Source organism: Dromiciops gliroides, chromosome 3 (assembly GCF_019393635.1).
Source record: "Dromiciops gliroides isolate mDroGli1 chromosome 3, mDroGli1.pri, whole genome shotgun sequence".
Taxonomy (NCBI): Eukaryota; Metazoa; Chordata; class Mammalia; order Microbiotheria; family Microbiotheriidae; genus Dromiciops; species Dromiciops gliroides.
Window position 1 is genome coordinate 618,074,693 of NC_057863.1, and position 15,930 is coordinate 618,090,622.

Here is a 15,930-nt window from a genome sequence, read left to right on the forward strand (position 1 = left end):
AGCACCGGCCCTGGATTCAGGAGTACCTGAGTTCAAATCTGGCCTCAGACACTTGACACTTGCTAGCTGTGTGACTCTGAGCAAGTCACTTAACCCTCATTGCTCTGCAAAACAACAACAACAACAACAAAAACCAAAAACAAACAAACAAACAAAATCCAAATGAGAGCAGTAGATAAAAAAATGAGAAAAGAGGAAAGAACTAGGGAAGAAAGATATGAAAAGAGAATTAACATCTTGATAAAAGAGATACAAAACCTCACTATAGAAGATAACTCTAAAAATCAAAATTGGCCAAATGGTAAAAGAGGTTCAAAAATACTGAAGAAATTAAATCCTTAAAAATCAGAATTGGCCATATGGAAGATAATGACTCCACGAGACATCAAGAAATATTTTTTTTAAGTCAAAAGACTGAAAAAATACAAGAAAATGTGAAAATTTCTCTCACTGGAAAAACAACTGACCTGGAAAACAGATTGAGGAGAGATAATTTAAGAATCACTGAACTATGTGAAAGCCATAAACAAAATAAAAGCCTAGGCATATTTTAAGAAATCAAAAATGAAAACCTTCCAAATATCTTAGAATTAGAGGACAAGTAGAAATTGGAAGAATCCACCAGTCACTTCCAGAAAGAGATCCCAAAATGAAAACTCCCAGGAATATTGTAGTCAAAATCCAGAGCTCCCAGGTCAAGGAAAAAGTACTGCAAGCAGCTAGAAAGAAAGAATTCAAGTACCATGGAGCCACATTTAGGATCACATAAAATTTAGCACCCACTACCATAAAGGAGTAGAGAGCTTGGAATAGCATATTCTAGAAGGCAAAGGATCAACGTTTACAACCAAGAATAGCATACCAACAAAACTGAATATAATCTGACAAGGGGGAAAATGAACCTTTAATGAAATGAATACTTCTAAACATTCCTGATTAAAAAAAACCACAGTTGAGTAGAAAATGTGACATACAAACACAGGGGTTGAGAGAAGCAAAAAAAATTAACATGGGTGAGAACTCATAGAGGGCTAAATAAAGTTTAACTGTTTACTAACTTAACTGAATACATGATATAGTAGCCCTTCAGAACTTTATCATCACCAGGAGTCATAAAGAGAGTCTAATTAAACAGAGGATCTGGATGTGATTCTGTTGTGTTTGGATGATCTCAAAAGAAAAACAGAATAAGTGAGGAAGAAGAATGCATCAGGGGAGGGGAAAAGAGAGAAGAAAAATGAGGGAAATTATGTCACATAAATGTTGTGCATGGAGAAGAGTTTATATAATAAGAGGGGACAGTAGAAAGAAGCAGACAGCACTTGAACCTCACTTTTATCTGAACTGGTAAAGAAGAGAATACACATACAGAAATATACCTTACTCAACAGAGAAATAGGAAGGAATGGAGTTAAGGGAAATGGGGAAATAAGAGGGAGGTTAAACTAAAGAAGGCATTAGTCAGAAACAAAGAGGGGGCAGGGGAAAAAAGGAAGGATAAATACAAGAGAAAAGGATGGAGAGAAATAGACAGCTATCATAACTATGATTTTGAATGGGACAAACTTACTCATAAAGCAGTAGAGGATAGCAACAATATTGTAAAGATAACACAGTGACCAACCACAATTCCAAAGAACTCATGAGGAAGCATGCTATCCACTTCCAGAATTAGAACTGATGGACTGAGTGCAGACTGAATCTCTCAATCTCTCTCAATTTCAATCTCTCTCTCTCTCTCTCTTTCTCTCTCTCTCTCTCTCTGCTAATATGGGGATTTCTTTTCCATGACTACATATTTGCTATGGGTTGTTTTTCTCACCTTCTCAATAAGTGGGAGAGGGGAATGAGACAACGTGGAGCTGAAAACAAAGTTTAATTTTACAAAATTCTATATTAGATATAGGAACCTAGAGGGGGCAGCTAGGTGGCGCAGTGGATAAAGCACCGGCCCTGGATTCAGGAGTACCTGAGTTCAAATCCGGCCTCAGACACTTGACACTTACCAGCTGTGTGACCCTGGGCAAGTCACTCAACCCCCATTGCCCGACAAAAAAAAAAAAAGATATAGGAACCTGAGAAAGTAATTTAGCCACTCTGAGCCTCAGTTTCCCAATCTACAAAATGAGGGACCTGATATTTGCATTCTCTATGGCTTGGGGTTACTGGGAAGAAAGCATTCTGTAAACCTCCAAGCACCATAAACAGGAATTATCAGTACCTTAACGACCAATAGTCAATGGAGGCCAAGAACCAGCACCAAATTCAGTGAGCAACTCCAGTTCACTTAGAGGAAACTAACAATGGGAAGAAAGGTATACAGCAACACTGAGGATGGAGAGCTAGTTCTGGCCATTCAGTTCAACCAGCATTTATTAATAACTAAGTATAAAAGATATAGGTCACTTCTGTGCTAATGAACTCTGAAAATCCCTTATCTGATCATAAACTTTAGTCATTCCATCTTTCTTTACACCCCTATTCTTCTTCCTCACTGTGACCTTGAATCCTTGGACCCCTCATTTCTCTCCCAGGCCATCACTGAGAGTACAGCACTGGCTGTACTATCCTCCCTCCCCCATCTTCACCTGGGGTGAACCAGTTCAATTTTACACTCTTCTCTACACTTGGATCCCTTGCCCCCTTATCTTCTTGCTGACCCTAAGCCCCAACCTTGCATTATTCCCAACACCCACTGCTCGTTCTCTTATCCACGTTCTACTGAACAAAGCTGGAGACAAATCACAAAACCATACTGACTGGGTCCACTACAAATTTATGTCATATAATCCCAATTGGGCTTTCACCACGGCAAAGCAATCTCCCTATCACTTACCCCACTCACCACAGTTCCTCTTCCAGATTTTTTCATCCTTCCTGAGACCTTCCATGGCTCTCCCTCTCCCTACCCTTTTACCTTAGAATCTCACCTCAAGTTTCACCAAAATAATTGATGCTATTTTCTTAGAGCTCCCTCTTCTCCCCTCCTCTTCATCTGACGTCATTAAGATATATCTCCCCACTACCTCCTCCTTCACCCCGATCTCGCACAGAGAGGTGGCTCTTCTCCTTGCCAAGGCTAACTTCTTTACATGCCCGAATAGTCCCATTCCATCCCATCTTTTCCAACAGACTGGACTCTCTATCAACCCTACCATCTCTCCCTGTCTACTGGTTGCTTCCCTAAAACCTACAAACATGCCCTTGTCTCCTCCATCCTCAAAAGAACCCTCACTTGACCCATTCACCCCTACTAGGTATCAACCTACATCTTCTTTTGTGGCTAAAGACTTCGAGGTGTCATAACTGGTGCCTCCACTCCCTCTGTGTGAGTGAGACACTCGCATGCCTGTATTGCCTCATTCCTGGAGGATGACTATAATAGCCTTCTGATTGGTTTCCTTGCTTAAATCCCTCTCCTCCTTCTAGTCCGAAGTCCATCCAGCTGCCAAAGTGGGCTTCCCGAAACAAAGGTCTGACCATGTCAACTCCCCTCCCCTCCATAAACTCCAGTTTATCACCTTCCCTTATCACCTTCAGGGTAAGATGTCAAATTTCCCAGGTGACTTTTGGTTTTTTGGTTTTTGGTTTTTTTTCAGTGAGGCAATTGGAGTTAAGTGACTTGCCCGGGGTCACACAGCTAGTAAGTATTAAGTGTCTGAGGCCGGATTTGAACTCAGGTCCTCCTGACTCCAGGGCCGGTGCTCTATCCACTCCCAGGTGACTTTTAAAGCTCTTTATAACCCTGTCCCTTCCTACCTTTCCAGGTTTCTTACCCTTTATTCCCGCCCCCCCCTCCCCAATATTCTACAATGTTGTTTGTCTTTGGTTTTGGAAGAGAACCAATGACATCACAGGTAATGTCTTGACTCAAGGGTGAACTGGACTTAAGTGAGGCAGGGCTATGCAAAATTGTTGACCTCACTCTCACTGCCTGAGCAATAGACACGCAGTGGCAGGACAAAAGTCAGGACACCTGAGATGGCCCAGGGTGCAGACCTGGGCATCTTCGATGTGTGACCAAGCTCTAGGTGTTTGTTCCACAGCACCCCCTTCGGCTGCCTTCATGGAGCAAATTGTTCTCATCTGCCCATTTCACCAAGGGAGTCTTCACACACCGGGGTGGACATCCCCCCTAACTCACTGATGGGTCTGAGGCCTGATTTAGCCCAAGTGCCAAGATGGCTTTATCAGGGCGTGGCCACAGCTCATGCTACAGCTTCTTAGAGCCACGGGTGAGAGCTGCGTGGAGATGGACACCAGAGGTAGATGAGCGGTCCTGAAATGGGCTTGGCAAGCCTTCACACCACAGGCGCTAGTCCTGCTGAACACCCCAGACACCCCTGGAATACAGTATGCTCTACAATATGACACTGACCGCGTTGCTGTTCCCTGACTGGGCATTTTCATTGGCTGCCTCCCAAACTTGGAATATTCTTTCTCTTCACTCTACCTCCTGGCTGCTCTGCTTTTTTTCAAGGGTCAGATAACATATCATTTTGTCCCTTTCCCCCTCAGCGTCAGTCTTTCCTCTGAGACGGCTTCCAATTTACCCTGTATATGTTTCAGATGTACATAGGTGTCTGCATGTTGTCTTCCCCATTAGACTGGGAGCTATGTGAGGGCAGGGCCTCTTTTTACCTTTCTGGTATGCCTAGTGCTTAGTGCAGAGCCTGGCATATTATAAGCACTTAATAAATGTTGTCATATCACTCATTTATCTACTTTAGAACAGAGAATGTCAGAGCTGGGAGGGCCCTTAGAACCCAGAACGTCATAGCTGGGAGGGTCCTTAGAACAGAGAATGTCAGAGCTGGGAGAGCCCTTAGAACACAGAATGTCAGAGCTGGGAAGGTCTTTAAAACCATTCAGACCAGATCTCCTCATCCTCCATTTTATAGATCCAGAGAAAGGAAATGATTTGCCCAAGGTCATATGGCTTGTAACTGTCAGAGATGGGATCTAAACCCAGATGTCCTGACTTCTAATCCAGCTCATTCCATCACAATGGGCTATCATTTGCTTCTCCCCCTACAGCTCTGGAACTTTTCTGAGGGACCAGACCAAGGCTCTGGAGTGTGGAACTGGACATTGTACTCACTGCACAGACACCCACCCCCACAACACTCACAGATTATGTATATCTGTGAATGCCTAACCAGAGTATCCTGATACATGTTTAACAACAGGCCCTCCAGGGAAAAAATGTACACAAGACCTACTTTTAAGCCTAATTTGCCTTACTGACATTTCCCATCGCTTACTTAAGTCTAGACAATTAAAAAACCCAATAGAACAAGGCCTAATTTTTGTGGCCATTGCCAGTTTCCAAGGTGTAAATGCTCACATTGAAAATTTAACAATTGGCTATGGAAGCCGGCTGTGCTCTAGCAGACATCCCTGGACAGGTACAGAAGTAGGGGGAGGGGATGCCCGTGGGTCTGCATGTAGAGTGTGGTGTAGGACTGTGTTTGACTTGCAACTGCCGAGGAGGAACATTTGCCTGTGTTTGTGGGGAGGGTGTCCATTGTTGTGTATCTCTGACAGTGTGTGGAGTGTCCTACATGGGTGCACAGACTGAGGAATTATTTATGTGTGGCTGTGAGGATGTTTAGAAAGTGGCTGCCTTTATGTATCCCTGTGAGAGAGAGCACAACTGAGAGAGAGAAGGAGGGAGGGAGAGGGAGAGGGAGAGAAGAGAAAGAGATGGAGAGGGAGGAAGGGAGATAGAAGAGAGACAGACAGAGAGAGAAAAAGAGGGAAAGGGAGGGGGGAGGGAAGGAGAGGGAGAGAGAGACAGAGGGAGGGAGGGAGAGGGAAAGGGAGGGGGATAAGGAGAGAAAGGAAAGGGGAGGGAGGAAGACAGAAGAGACACAAAGACAGAGACTGAGGCAGAGAGAAAGAGAAAGAAGGAGAGAGAAGGAGAGAGGTGGGGGGAGGGAGGGAGGGAGAGACAGAGAGAGATTAGCTAGAGAGATATTATGTGTGGAGTGGGGTGGGGGGCTTACTACCCAGCTGGGGACTAAGGAATTCATTCCCCTTCCTACTTTTCCAATCACACTCCCTCCCCCTGAATCCTTCTCTCACAAAACCCATTTCTGAATCTTTCATTTAATTCAAGAGGGCAGGGGGGCTCTCACCAAGCCAGGGATAAATGAAGTTTACTGTATCCCATAGCAACTGCTACCTTGGCAACTGCCATTCAATTCATCCAGCCCCCTGTTGCCATGGACACTAGGGAGCCCCAGCAGGGCCTGCTTCAAGTGGGCCTCAAAAGGAAGAGGAAAAAGTGTGTGTGTGTGTGTGTGTGTGTATGTGTGGGGAGGGGAAAGGAGGGGAAGGGAGGGAGGGAGTGCTATGTTCAGTGAGATAGGGGGAGGGGAAGGAATGAACTCAAATCAGAGCTGGCCAACCCACCCCCCACCCCCCAGAGACAGGGCAGCAGTCAGGCATGGACTAGGGGAGCTCCCAGCTCCTGCAGGGGTGACCTTTCTGACCCTAGAGTCTGGAGAATATCTCAAAATGTGTGAGCCTGTACGTGTGTGTGTGTATGTGTGTGTGTGTGTGTCCCTGAGTCTTTCATTGCACATCTGGCTGGTCTCTGTCCATGACAATGAGACGTTCTATGTCTGCCTATGTATTTGTCACTGTGCTGTGTGCGTGTCTGTGTGCCGGGGCGGGGGGGGGGGGGGAAGATGGGGGTCTATACCTCTGACTATATAGGTGCTATACATCCCAGGTGATCCCTGGGGAAGCATAACCAAATTTCCCCCACTCAGGACAATGGAAGGTTTCTTTCTCTCCTTCCTCTCTCCAATGCAGTGTAGTCTCTCATTTCTCCCATCCATCCTCTCCGTGGCTGGCAAAGGGATATTCCTAAGACAAAGGCCTCCCTATACTCCCCTTACCTAAGCTGCTCTAGCGGCTTCCTATAACCATCAGGTGACAATACAAACTATGTATGTAAATACAAACATGTTCAGCATGTTGAGCCCTTACCATCCGGCCCTGACATACCTTTCCTGCCTTAGTATGCATCACTCCCCTTCACTTGTCAGTTCTGCCCAAATCAAACCAGCCTTAACTTGCTATTCCTTACTCCAAATACTTCATCTCCCATTTCAGGGCCCTGGGATTCCTTCCAACCTCACCTCCACCCCTTAGGATTCCCTCAAAGCTATTCCGTACCTGAGGCCCTTCCTAATCTCCTCCCAGCTACTAGTATCATTCGTTCATTCATTCATTCATTCACTCATTCATTCATACATTCATTCACTCACTCATTCGTTCATATACACATTCATACACAAACTTTGTATATATTTCATACCTACTCATATGTATACACATGATGTTTCCATTGAGAGGAAGAAAGGAAACAAGTATTTATTAAGTACCCAGTACATGTCAGATACTGTACTTTAAAAAAAGATTGTTCTCCTTTGATCTTCACAATAACTGTAGGTGCTATTATTATTTTCATTTTACAATTTAGGAAACTAAGGCAGGTAGAGATTAAGTAAGTCCCTCAAGGCCACACAGCTATGTCTGAAGCTGCATTTGAAGCCAGGTCTTCCTGATTCCAAGCCCAGAGCTGCTACTTAGCTGCCTCTGGGTGATAGAAAGTCAGGTCCTTGAGGCTACTGGACTGTTTTATTTTTATCTTTAAATCTCCAGACCCTACCCCTGTGCACACAGTAGGCCCTTAATATGTTCCTATTTGTCTGAGGCATCGCCTCATACCTATCAGTGGCAAATAAAACAAAAAAGGAAAATGTTGGATGTGGGAAAGATAGGATGTTAATCCACTGCTGGAGGAGTTGTGAACTGATTCAATCATTCTGAAGGGCAATTTGGAATTATGCCCAAAGGGCTATAGAACTGTGCATACCCTTTGGTCCAGCAATACCACTGCTAGGTTTATATTCCAAAGACATCCCCACAAAGAGAAAAAGATCTATTTGTACAAAAATATTTATAACACCTCTTTTTGTGGTAGCTAAGAATTAGAAATCAAAGGAATGACCATCAACTGGGGAATGGCTAAACAAGCTGTGGTATATGATGGTAATGGACTATTATTGTGTTATAAGAAATGACAAGCAGGATGATTTCAGAAAGGCCTAGAAAAGACTTGTATGAACTTGTGCATAGTGAAGTGAGCAGAACCAGGAGAACATTGTGCACAGAGACAGCAATATTGTTTGATGAAGAGCTGTGAATGATTTAACTGTTCTCAGCAATACAATAATCCAAAACAATCCCAAAGGACTAATGATGAAGCAGACTATCCACCTCCAAAGAACGAACTGATATTAATGGAACACAGACTGAAGCATGCTATTGTTCACTTTCATTTTTGTCTTTTATTTGAGTCTTCTTATATGGAAATGTTTTATATAATTGCACATGTATAACCCATATCTGATTGCTTACTGCCTCAGGGAAGGAGGGATAGAATTTGGAAGTCAAAACTTTAAATAAAAATATTATTGTTGTTGTTAATAACAATAAAAAATTCCTGTTGGTGGACTGATTGATCAAACAAAGTAAGATAATGAATTTAAAGCTGGGAGAGGAACTTAGAGTCACCAAGTCTACTGAGGAGGAAGAAGGTTCGTGTAGACACACTAGGTCCTACCCTAGTTCCTGGCCTCCAAAGAAAAATAATATATCAATAATAACTGACATTTCTATATTGCTCTCGGCAGGTCTATGGTATAGTACATAGAGTGCCAACCTGGAAACAGGAAGACCTGAGTTCAAACTCACCCTCAGACATTTAACTAGCTGTGACCCTGGGAAAGTCACTTGATCCCAAGTACCTCAGTTTCCTCATCTGTAAAATAAGCTGGAAAAGGAAATGGCAAACCACTCCAGTATCTTTGTCAAGGAAACCCCAAATGGGCTCACAAAGAGTCAGACATGACTGAAACAAATAAACAACAATAACGTATATTGCTGTGAAGTCAAATCTCATTGGAAAATCTATGATCTCATTTCAACAAGAGTATTCTGGTAAGGCAGGTACTACAGGGGTTACTGAATCCAACTCTCCACCCACTATGACAAGCGACTGGACTGACCGTGAAGATGGGACCAAGAGGCCCAGGAGTTTCCTGCCCAACAAAAAAATTATTCACCTATGGTATGTCTGCTAGTAAGAACCTTGGAGGTCCCAATCTCATCTACCCCAACAAGGGCCACACCCAAACCCTCCTGAATCAAAGAAAATCTAAAATACAACCCTCCACAGGTCCCTGATCGATATCTAGTAGTTCATAAAGGCAGCATGATTTAGTGGGGAGAGCAATGAATTTGGCAACTTAAAGTGCCTGGTTTTAGACAAAATCGATTCATCTCAATAGGCCTCAGTTTACTAATCTGTAAAAATTAAAGGGTCTCTAGGGTCCTACTAGCCTGAGATCTTCTTCATCAACATCTGAATTCTTCCCCCTGCTGTGACCTCAGGCTCAGGGGCAGTTATACCTCAGTCCTCAATGGAGTTGCTGGTGGTGGGGTGGGGTGGAGTAGAGAGGGTCAGTGTCAACCAAGGAAGGCCGGCATTCAGCAAGTGCTCTCACCCCCCTTACGTTCAAATGATCTGCTAGGATTTTGTTCATTTGTTGAACATCATCTCCATGGGATTTAGCGTCTAAATGTGAGAAGAGCAGCTCACATTCATATAGAACTTCAGGGATTACAAAGATCTGTCTTCTCAACTTCAGGGTTGGGGGAAGCATTGGTGTTATTATTCCTATTTCATAGCTGAGAAAACTGGGGCTCAGAAGGACTGTGATGTACCCACGGTCATAACATAGTTCAAGGGATTTTAACCTAGAGACAAGATGCCAAGGAGCCCAAGGATAGATTACAGAGGGTGCAAGAACTTCAAGGAGAAACACTATTCCATTTTAATTTCAACATGACTGATTTCTTTTTTAATTCCAAGTATTTCACACATTTGAAAGCATTCTTCTGAGAAGGGACTTTATTGGCCACTACTAATGAGGTGCATGACATAAAGAAAGGGGAAGACCCCTTGGAGGAGGAGAAGAATTCTGGGTTTGGTGTCAAATGGCCAAGGCTTTGATATCAACTCTGCTGCATACAAGGCCCCATCCCCTGCCTGTTCCTCAGTTTTCCTCTCTGGCATTAAAGGAGCTTTAAATGCTATGACTGTGATCCGAGTACATTTCAGAGCTGGGTTCTGAACCCTGGTCCCTTAGTTCCAAATGTGCCCTGCCTATCACGCCATCTGCCTCAATTGGCAGAGAGCTGCCCAGACATTTCTAAGGCTGGCACTTAGATGAGAGAACAGTTGCCAATAGGTACCCGCTCCCTCCCCCCATCCCAAATTCCCAGGCTAGAATCAAAGGCCGGCTTGGGGTCCTCCAATCCTGCTTTCCCCTTTTGTCCCCCTCTTCTAGCAGGCTGATCCTGAAAAAATACAGCTCCACAATAACCCAAGCATCCATCCATTCATTGGTGGGGAGCCCACCCACCCTTATCCATCTCATGGCAAGTCCCAACAAGCCCAGAAGCCAACCCCAGACTCCTCAGCTTGTCCAGGCAGGTCTGGGAGAGAAGAGCAAGTCAGTGCAAAGCTATATGGGCCTGGGGCCATAGGCATGAAGGACAGGCATGTGCACAATGGATGGAGACTTAGAAAACCGAGATCCTGGTCCTGGTGATGCCACTAACTAGGGGGCTATATCTTTGAGGCAAGTCACTTTCAGGGAGTCAGGAGACCTGGGCCTCTCCAGTCCTTCCTCTGCCCATGTGGCTATTTCCATATCTAAAATGTTGGGGCTGAACTAAGACAATCTTGAATAGCCCTTCTATCTCTGACATTCTGTCTTCTAAGGGCCCTCCCTACTCTGAGATTCAGTGTTCTAAGGGCCCTCTCAGCTCTGACATCCTGTGTTCTAAGAGCCCTCCAAGCTCTGACATCCTGTGTTCTAAGGGCCCTCTCAGCTCTGACATCCTGTGTTCTAAGAGCCCTCCAAGCTCTGACATTCTGGGTTCTAAGTGTCCTCCCAGTTCTGACTTTCTATGTTTTAAGGTCCCCTATGTCTGACATTCTAATTAATATGCTCTGATATTCTCTATTCCAAGGTTCCTTCCAGCTCTGATAGTTGAAGTTCTAAGGCTCTTCTAGGGTCTAACATTCTATGCTCTAAGGTCCCTCCCAGCTGATTTTGTTTTTAGACTTTACATCATAGTTCTTAAATACATAGACATATCCATTAACTCCACTAAATACTCCTTAGTGATACAGAAAAACATTTAAACCCAAACGTTAAGAACAGTGACATCATTTCACAGTGTGTAAAATATTCTATACTTGTCATCTGATCCTAGGTTTCATTATCTGTTGTCTGGAAAATCAAGTTTCCCAATGATCTCTCTCTTTCTCTCTCTCTCTTTTTTTGTGAGGCAACTGGGGTTTAAGTGACTTGCCCAGGGTCACACAGCTAGTAACTGTTAAGTGTCTGACGCTGGATTTGAACTCAGGTACTCCTGACTCCAGGGCTGGTGCTCTATCCACTGTGCCACCTAGCTGCCCCTCCAATGATCTCTTAATTGCCATAGTTCACAGCCCTTTCTAAGTCCTCATAATTTCCAATATATCTGCCACGCCTGACACCAATGTCCACACTCTCTCTTCCTGGATCCCATCTCCTTCTCCAGCTCTTCTTGCTGGGTTATTCCATCAGTTATACACAGAAATGCCAATGATTTATGTGGATTTTTTAAAAATATTCTACAACTTTGCTGAATTCATTATTTCAGTTGACTCCTTAGGGTTTTCTAAGTAAATCGTCCCACTACCTGGAAAAAGTGATCGCTTTGCTTCTATATAAGCCTATGCCTATTCCATACATTTCTTTTTCTTTTATTACTGTTCTAGCTAATATTTCTAGGAGAATGTTAAATAGTAGCAGTGATAATGGGTGTGCCTGCTTTAATTCTAGGCCGAGTGTTCTGCCTACTGCACTACTTGGTTGTCTCTGTACACCCCATATATATATTGTTTGTATGCTAACTATTGCAAGCTCCTTGAAAAGCAGGGACTGTATTTTTGCCTTTCTCTGTATCTTAGCACTTGTCGTAGTGCCTGGCACACAACAAGCACTTAATAAATGCTTGTTGACTTGATTTGACTTGACATCTCTCTGACCATTCCTTCTCCATGTCTCAACGCTGAGTGTTCCTCAAGGCTCTGTCTTGGACCCTCTTCTATCTCCACCCTCTTTCTTGGTGACTTAGCTCCCAGGGGTTTCTTTCTCCTTTCTAAGAAGAGGACTCTCTTAATCTACATTTCTAGCCTGAGTCTCCCTCCTGACCTCCGGTCCTACATCACCAACTGGCCACAGGGCATTTCATTTGGAGGTCCTTTAGGTATCTCAAATTCAGCATTTCCACCAAAGGCACCGCTTCCTTCCAGTCATCCACATTTGTAACACGACATCATCATCCTTGATTCTTCACCCTCCCATATGAGTGGTCAAACCTTGTTTCTACCTTCACCTCTTGGCACATAGTAGGAACATGAATAATTGCTTACTGAATGGACCAAGTGGTTCTGAAGGTGTTTCTTTTCTTTTCTTTTTTTTGGTGAGGCAATTGGGGTTAAGTGACTTGCCCAGGGTCACACAGCTAGTAAGTATTAAGTGTCTGAGGCCAGATTTGAACTCAGGTCCTCCTGAATCCAGGGCCAGCACTCTATCCACTGCGCCACCTAGCTGCCCCTGAAGGTATTTCAATGCCAAATAGAGGAGTCTGTATTTGATTCTGGAGGTAATAGGGAACCATTGAAGTTTCTTGAGAGGGGGAATGTCCTGTTTTAGGAACATCACCTTGCCAAATGCCTGGGGGATGGAATGGAGACTGGAGAGACTACACTGGGATGGGGACTGGAGAGCAGAAAGGGATTGGGATCCATTCCTCCATGCTCATGGGAGATGGAGTATGGTGTATGGTGTATGGTGTATGGTGTATGGTGTATGGAAAACAACAGGAAGACCAGTCTGGCTGGACCACAGAGACCATCCAAACTTGCCGTTTCCTTATCTAGAGGACTGGGTAACCTCTAAAGGTCTCTTGTAACTTGAAAGCCAGAATCCTCTGGTTCTAAACTGCTTAATAATAATTGTTATTACACACACATGTACACAAAGACGTGCACACGAGGACACGCACACACTCTGGAAATATATGTCTATATATTGAATACACACATTCCTTCAATTCTGTCTCACAGACTTGGATCTAAATTTCCAGACCATGGATGAGGAATTAATAATAGCAGTGAGTAAAAGGACTTGGAACCATCAGATTATTCTGCCCATACCTTCGCCACCCCCCAACGAGATCATCCCCATGATCGGCACCAGATGAGCAGGTCTGGTTTCCCCAAGTGTCATTCCTCTTCAAAGGCAGCCCCCTCCCAGGATCCCCTCTAGACCCCAGGCTCTCCAGGCACCTACCCGCTCACTGATGGCATTGTATTTTATGGCCAGCTCATCTCGTTCTGCCCGGCTCTGGGCCAATAGGTCCTCGACGCGGGACAGTTCCTGCTGCAGGATGCGGTTTTCTTCTTGGAGTGTCAACAGGGATGCCATCTCTGGGGACCGAGCAGCCTCTGGGGTAGGGGAAGTGAGGGAAGGATAGCTCAGCATTGTTGACTCACCCCTGAGAAGCTTGGGGAGATGAAACCCCACCCACGACCTCCTCCCCTCTCAGACAGCCAACCCAATGGAGGATGCAAAGACTCAAGAATTACTAGGTGGGAGAGATCCTCCAGATGGGGGGAACAGCCACCAGATGGATAAAGAGACACAGATGAGAATAGCACAGAATAGGCTGGTGCCACACCTCCCAGGGCCAGTGCACAGCTGGTTTCTAGGAACCTAAACCATGCAATACGGTCTCGTCCTCAGTGCAGGCATAGAAAACACCAGCCACGTAAGGCTTTCCACCACATCTACACTGGATCCCAGACTTCTAAAAAGCTCCAAGTTTCTCAGCCTCCTGGAGTGTCAGAGGTGACCCCAATATGCCCAGGGATGGAAGTCCTCCCACAAATCAGGGTCCCTACCTGGGTTCTCAGGCTCAGAGAGATTCCGAGTGACAATTTCACGGATGCGGGCGGGCAGGCGAGAGGGCCCTGCGTCCTGGGCTGGGTCCTGTACTGTCAGGCCCTTTTCCTCCTCCTCCTCCGAGGTCAGGAGGCTGCTTTCCAGCTTCTAAGAGGAGAAAGGCAGAGAGATATACTGGGTATCTGGGGTCAGGGAAGAAGGGAGCTAAGTAGGTCTCACAAAAGTTCTAGGATTTTGTTTTAACATGCTGCTTCCCAACAGAGTAGGCACAAAAACAATTAAAATCCTGAGAAGACCCTCTAGGATCCCATAAGAAGGAGGTGGGGGAGATGGCTGAGGCCTGAGAAAAATCAATTCAACTCAACAAGTATTTTTTTTTTTAGTGAGGCAATTGGGGTTAAGTGACTTGCCCAGGGTCACACAGCTAGTAAGTGTTAAGTGTCTGAGGCCAGATTTGAACTCAGGTACTCCTGACTCCAGGACCGGTGCTCCATCCACTGCACCACCTAGCTGCCCCAACAAGCATTTCTTAATCACCTACTGTATGCCAGGTATTATGACAGGTGCTGGAAATACCAACACATAATAAATCCCCTCAAGGACTTTACTTTCTACTCAACCAACAAGCATTTATAAACACCTACTATGTGTTGGGCACTGTGCTGTCACTGTTCTACTAAGGTTTATAGCATTTTTTGTGGTGACAAAGAACTGGAAACTGAGGAAGTGTTCATTAATTGGGGAAGGGTTAGATAAATTATGCTATATGCAGATGATGTAAGAAATGATAAAGGGGATGGCTTCAGAGAAACCTGGGAGGACTTGTATGAACTGATGCAAAGTGAAAAACCTTTTACATAAGGACAGCAGTATAAAGATAATCAACTTTGAAAGACCTAAGAATTCTAATCAATGCAATGACCATCCAGGACTCCAGAGGACTGAGGATAAAGAATGCTATCTACCTCCTAAGAGAGAAGTGATAGACCAAATATGCACAACGAGATATGGATTTTTGGATGTGGCCAGTATGGAAATTTGTTTTGCTTGACTTTGCAAACTTCTGTGTTTTTTTTTCTTTTTTCAGTTGGCAGGGGTGGGAAAGAGGGAGAGAAAATAAATGCTTGGTAAATTTTTTTACAAATCTAATTTTACAAAGAAAAGCATTTTGCAATGATTATCTCATCTGATTCTCATGACAGTTCTGTGAGGTAGGTGGTATTATTATCCTCATTTTACAGAAGAAAAAATTGAAGTTTAGAGCTGGTGTATGACAGAGGCAGGATTTTCATTCATGTCTTTGTGCTCCAGGTCTAATATTCTAACTTCTATGACCCGCTACCTCTAAATGGCTGACATTTCTACAGCTCTCAAAGGTTGTAAAACACTTTATTTATACTAGGTGAGGTGATTTGATCCCTACCACAGTGCTATGAGGAATGTGTATTATTATCCCCATCTGTAAGTTAACTGACTTGCAAGACAACATAGCATCAGTTGTTGAACATGAACCCAGGTCATTCTGAGTGCAAGTATATATATAACAAACTGAGTCAGGGGAATAGCAACTAGGGGTATTTGGAAAGACCTCCCGAGACAGTACCACATGAGCTAACTCTTTAAAGAAGCCAGGGACTCTAAGGTAAGGAAATGAGAGGGAAGAACACGCCAAGCATGGGCAGCCCATCCATAGGGGCAGGAGATAGAACACTGGCTTTGGCAAAGAGCAGAAGGCTAGTCTGGCTAGAACATGCAGTGCGTGAAGGGGAAGTAATATGAAGTCAGCATGGAGACTGTTAAAGGTTTTAAGCACCAAGCTAAGTCT

General features: G+C 44.3%; 1 protein-coding gene across 10 annotated transcripts in view; it reads right to left on the bottom strand.

Moving 5' to 3' along the window:
* CROCC (ciliary rootlet coiled-coil, rootletin) overlaps nt 1-15,930 on the bottom strand; it is a 79,971-nt gene that overhangs the window by 54,629 nt on the left and 9,412 nt on the right. For all 10 annotated transcript variants that reach the window (XM_043996765.1, XM_043996760.1, XM_043996764.1 and 7 more), the window contains exons 2-3: nt 14,105-14,252; nt 13,494-13,648 (exon numbers count right to left, since the gene is read on the bottom strand). In XM_043996765.1, coding sequence (XP_043852700.1) covers nt 13,494-13,628 — 135 coding nt within the window. In that variant the 5' untranslated portion in view covers nt 13,629-13,648; nt 14,105-14,252. The remainder of the gene's footprint in view (nt 1-13,493; nt 13,649-14,104; nt 14,253-15,930) is intronic.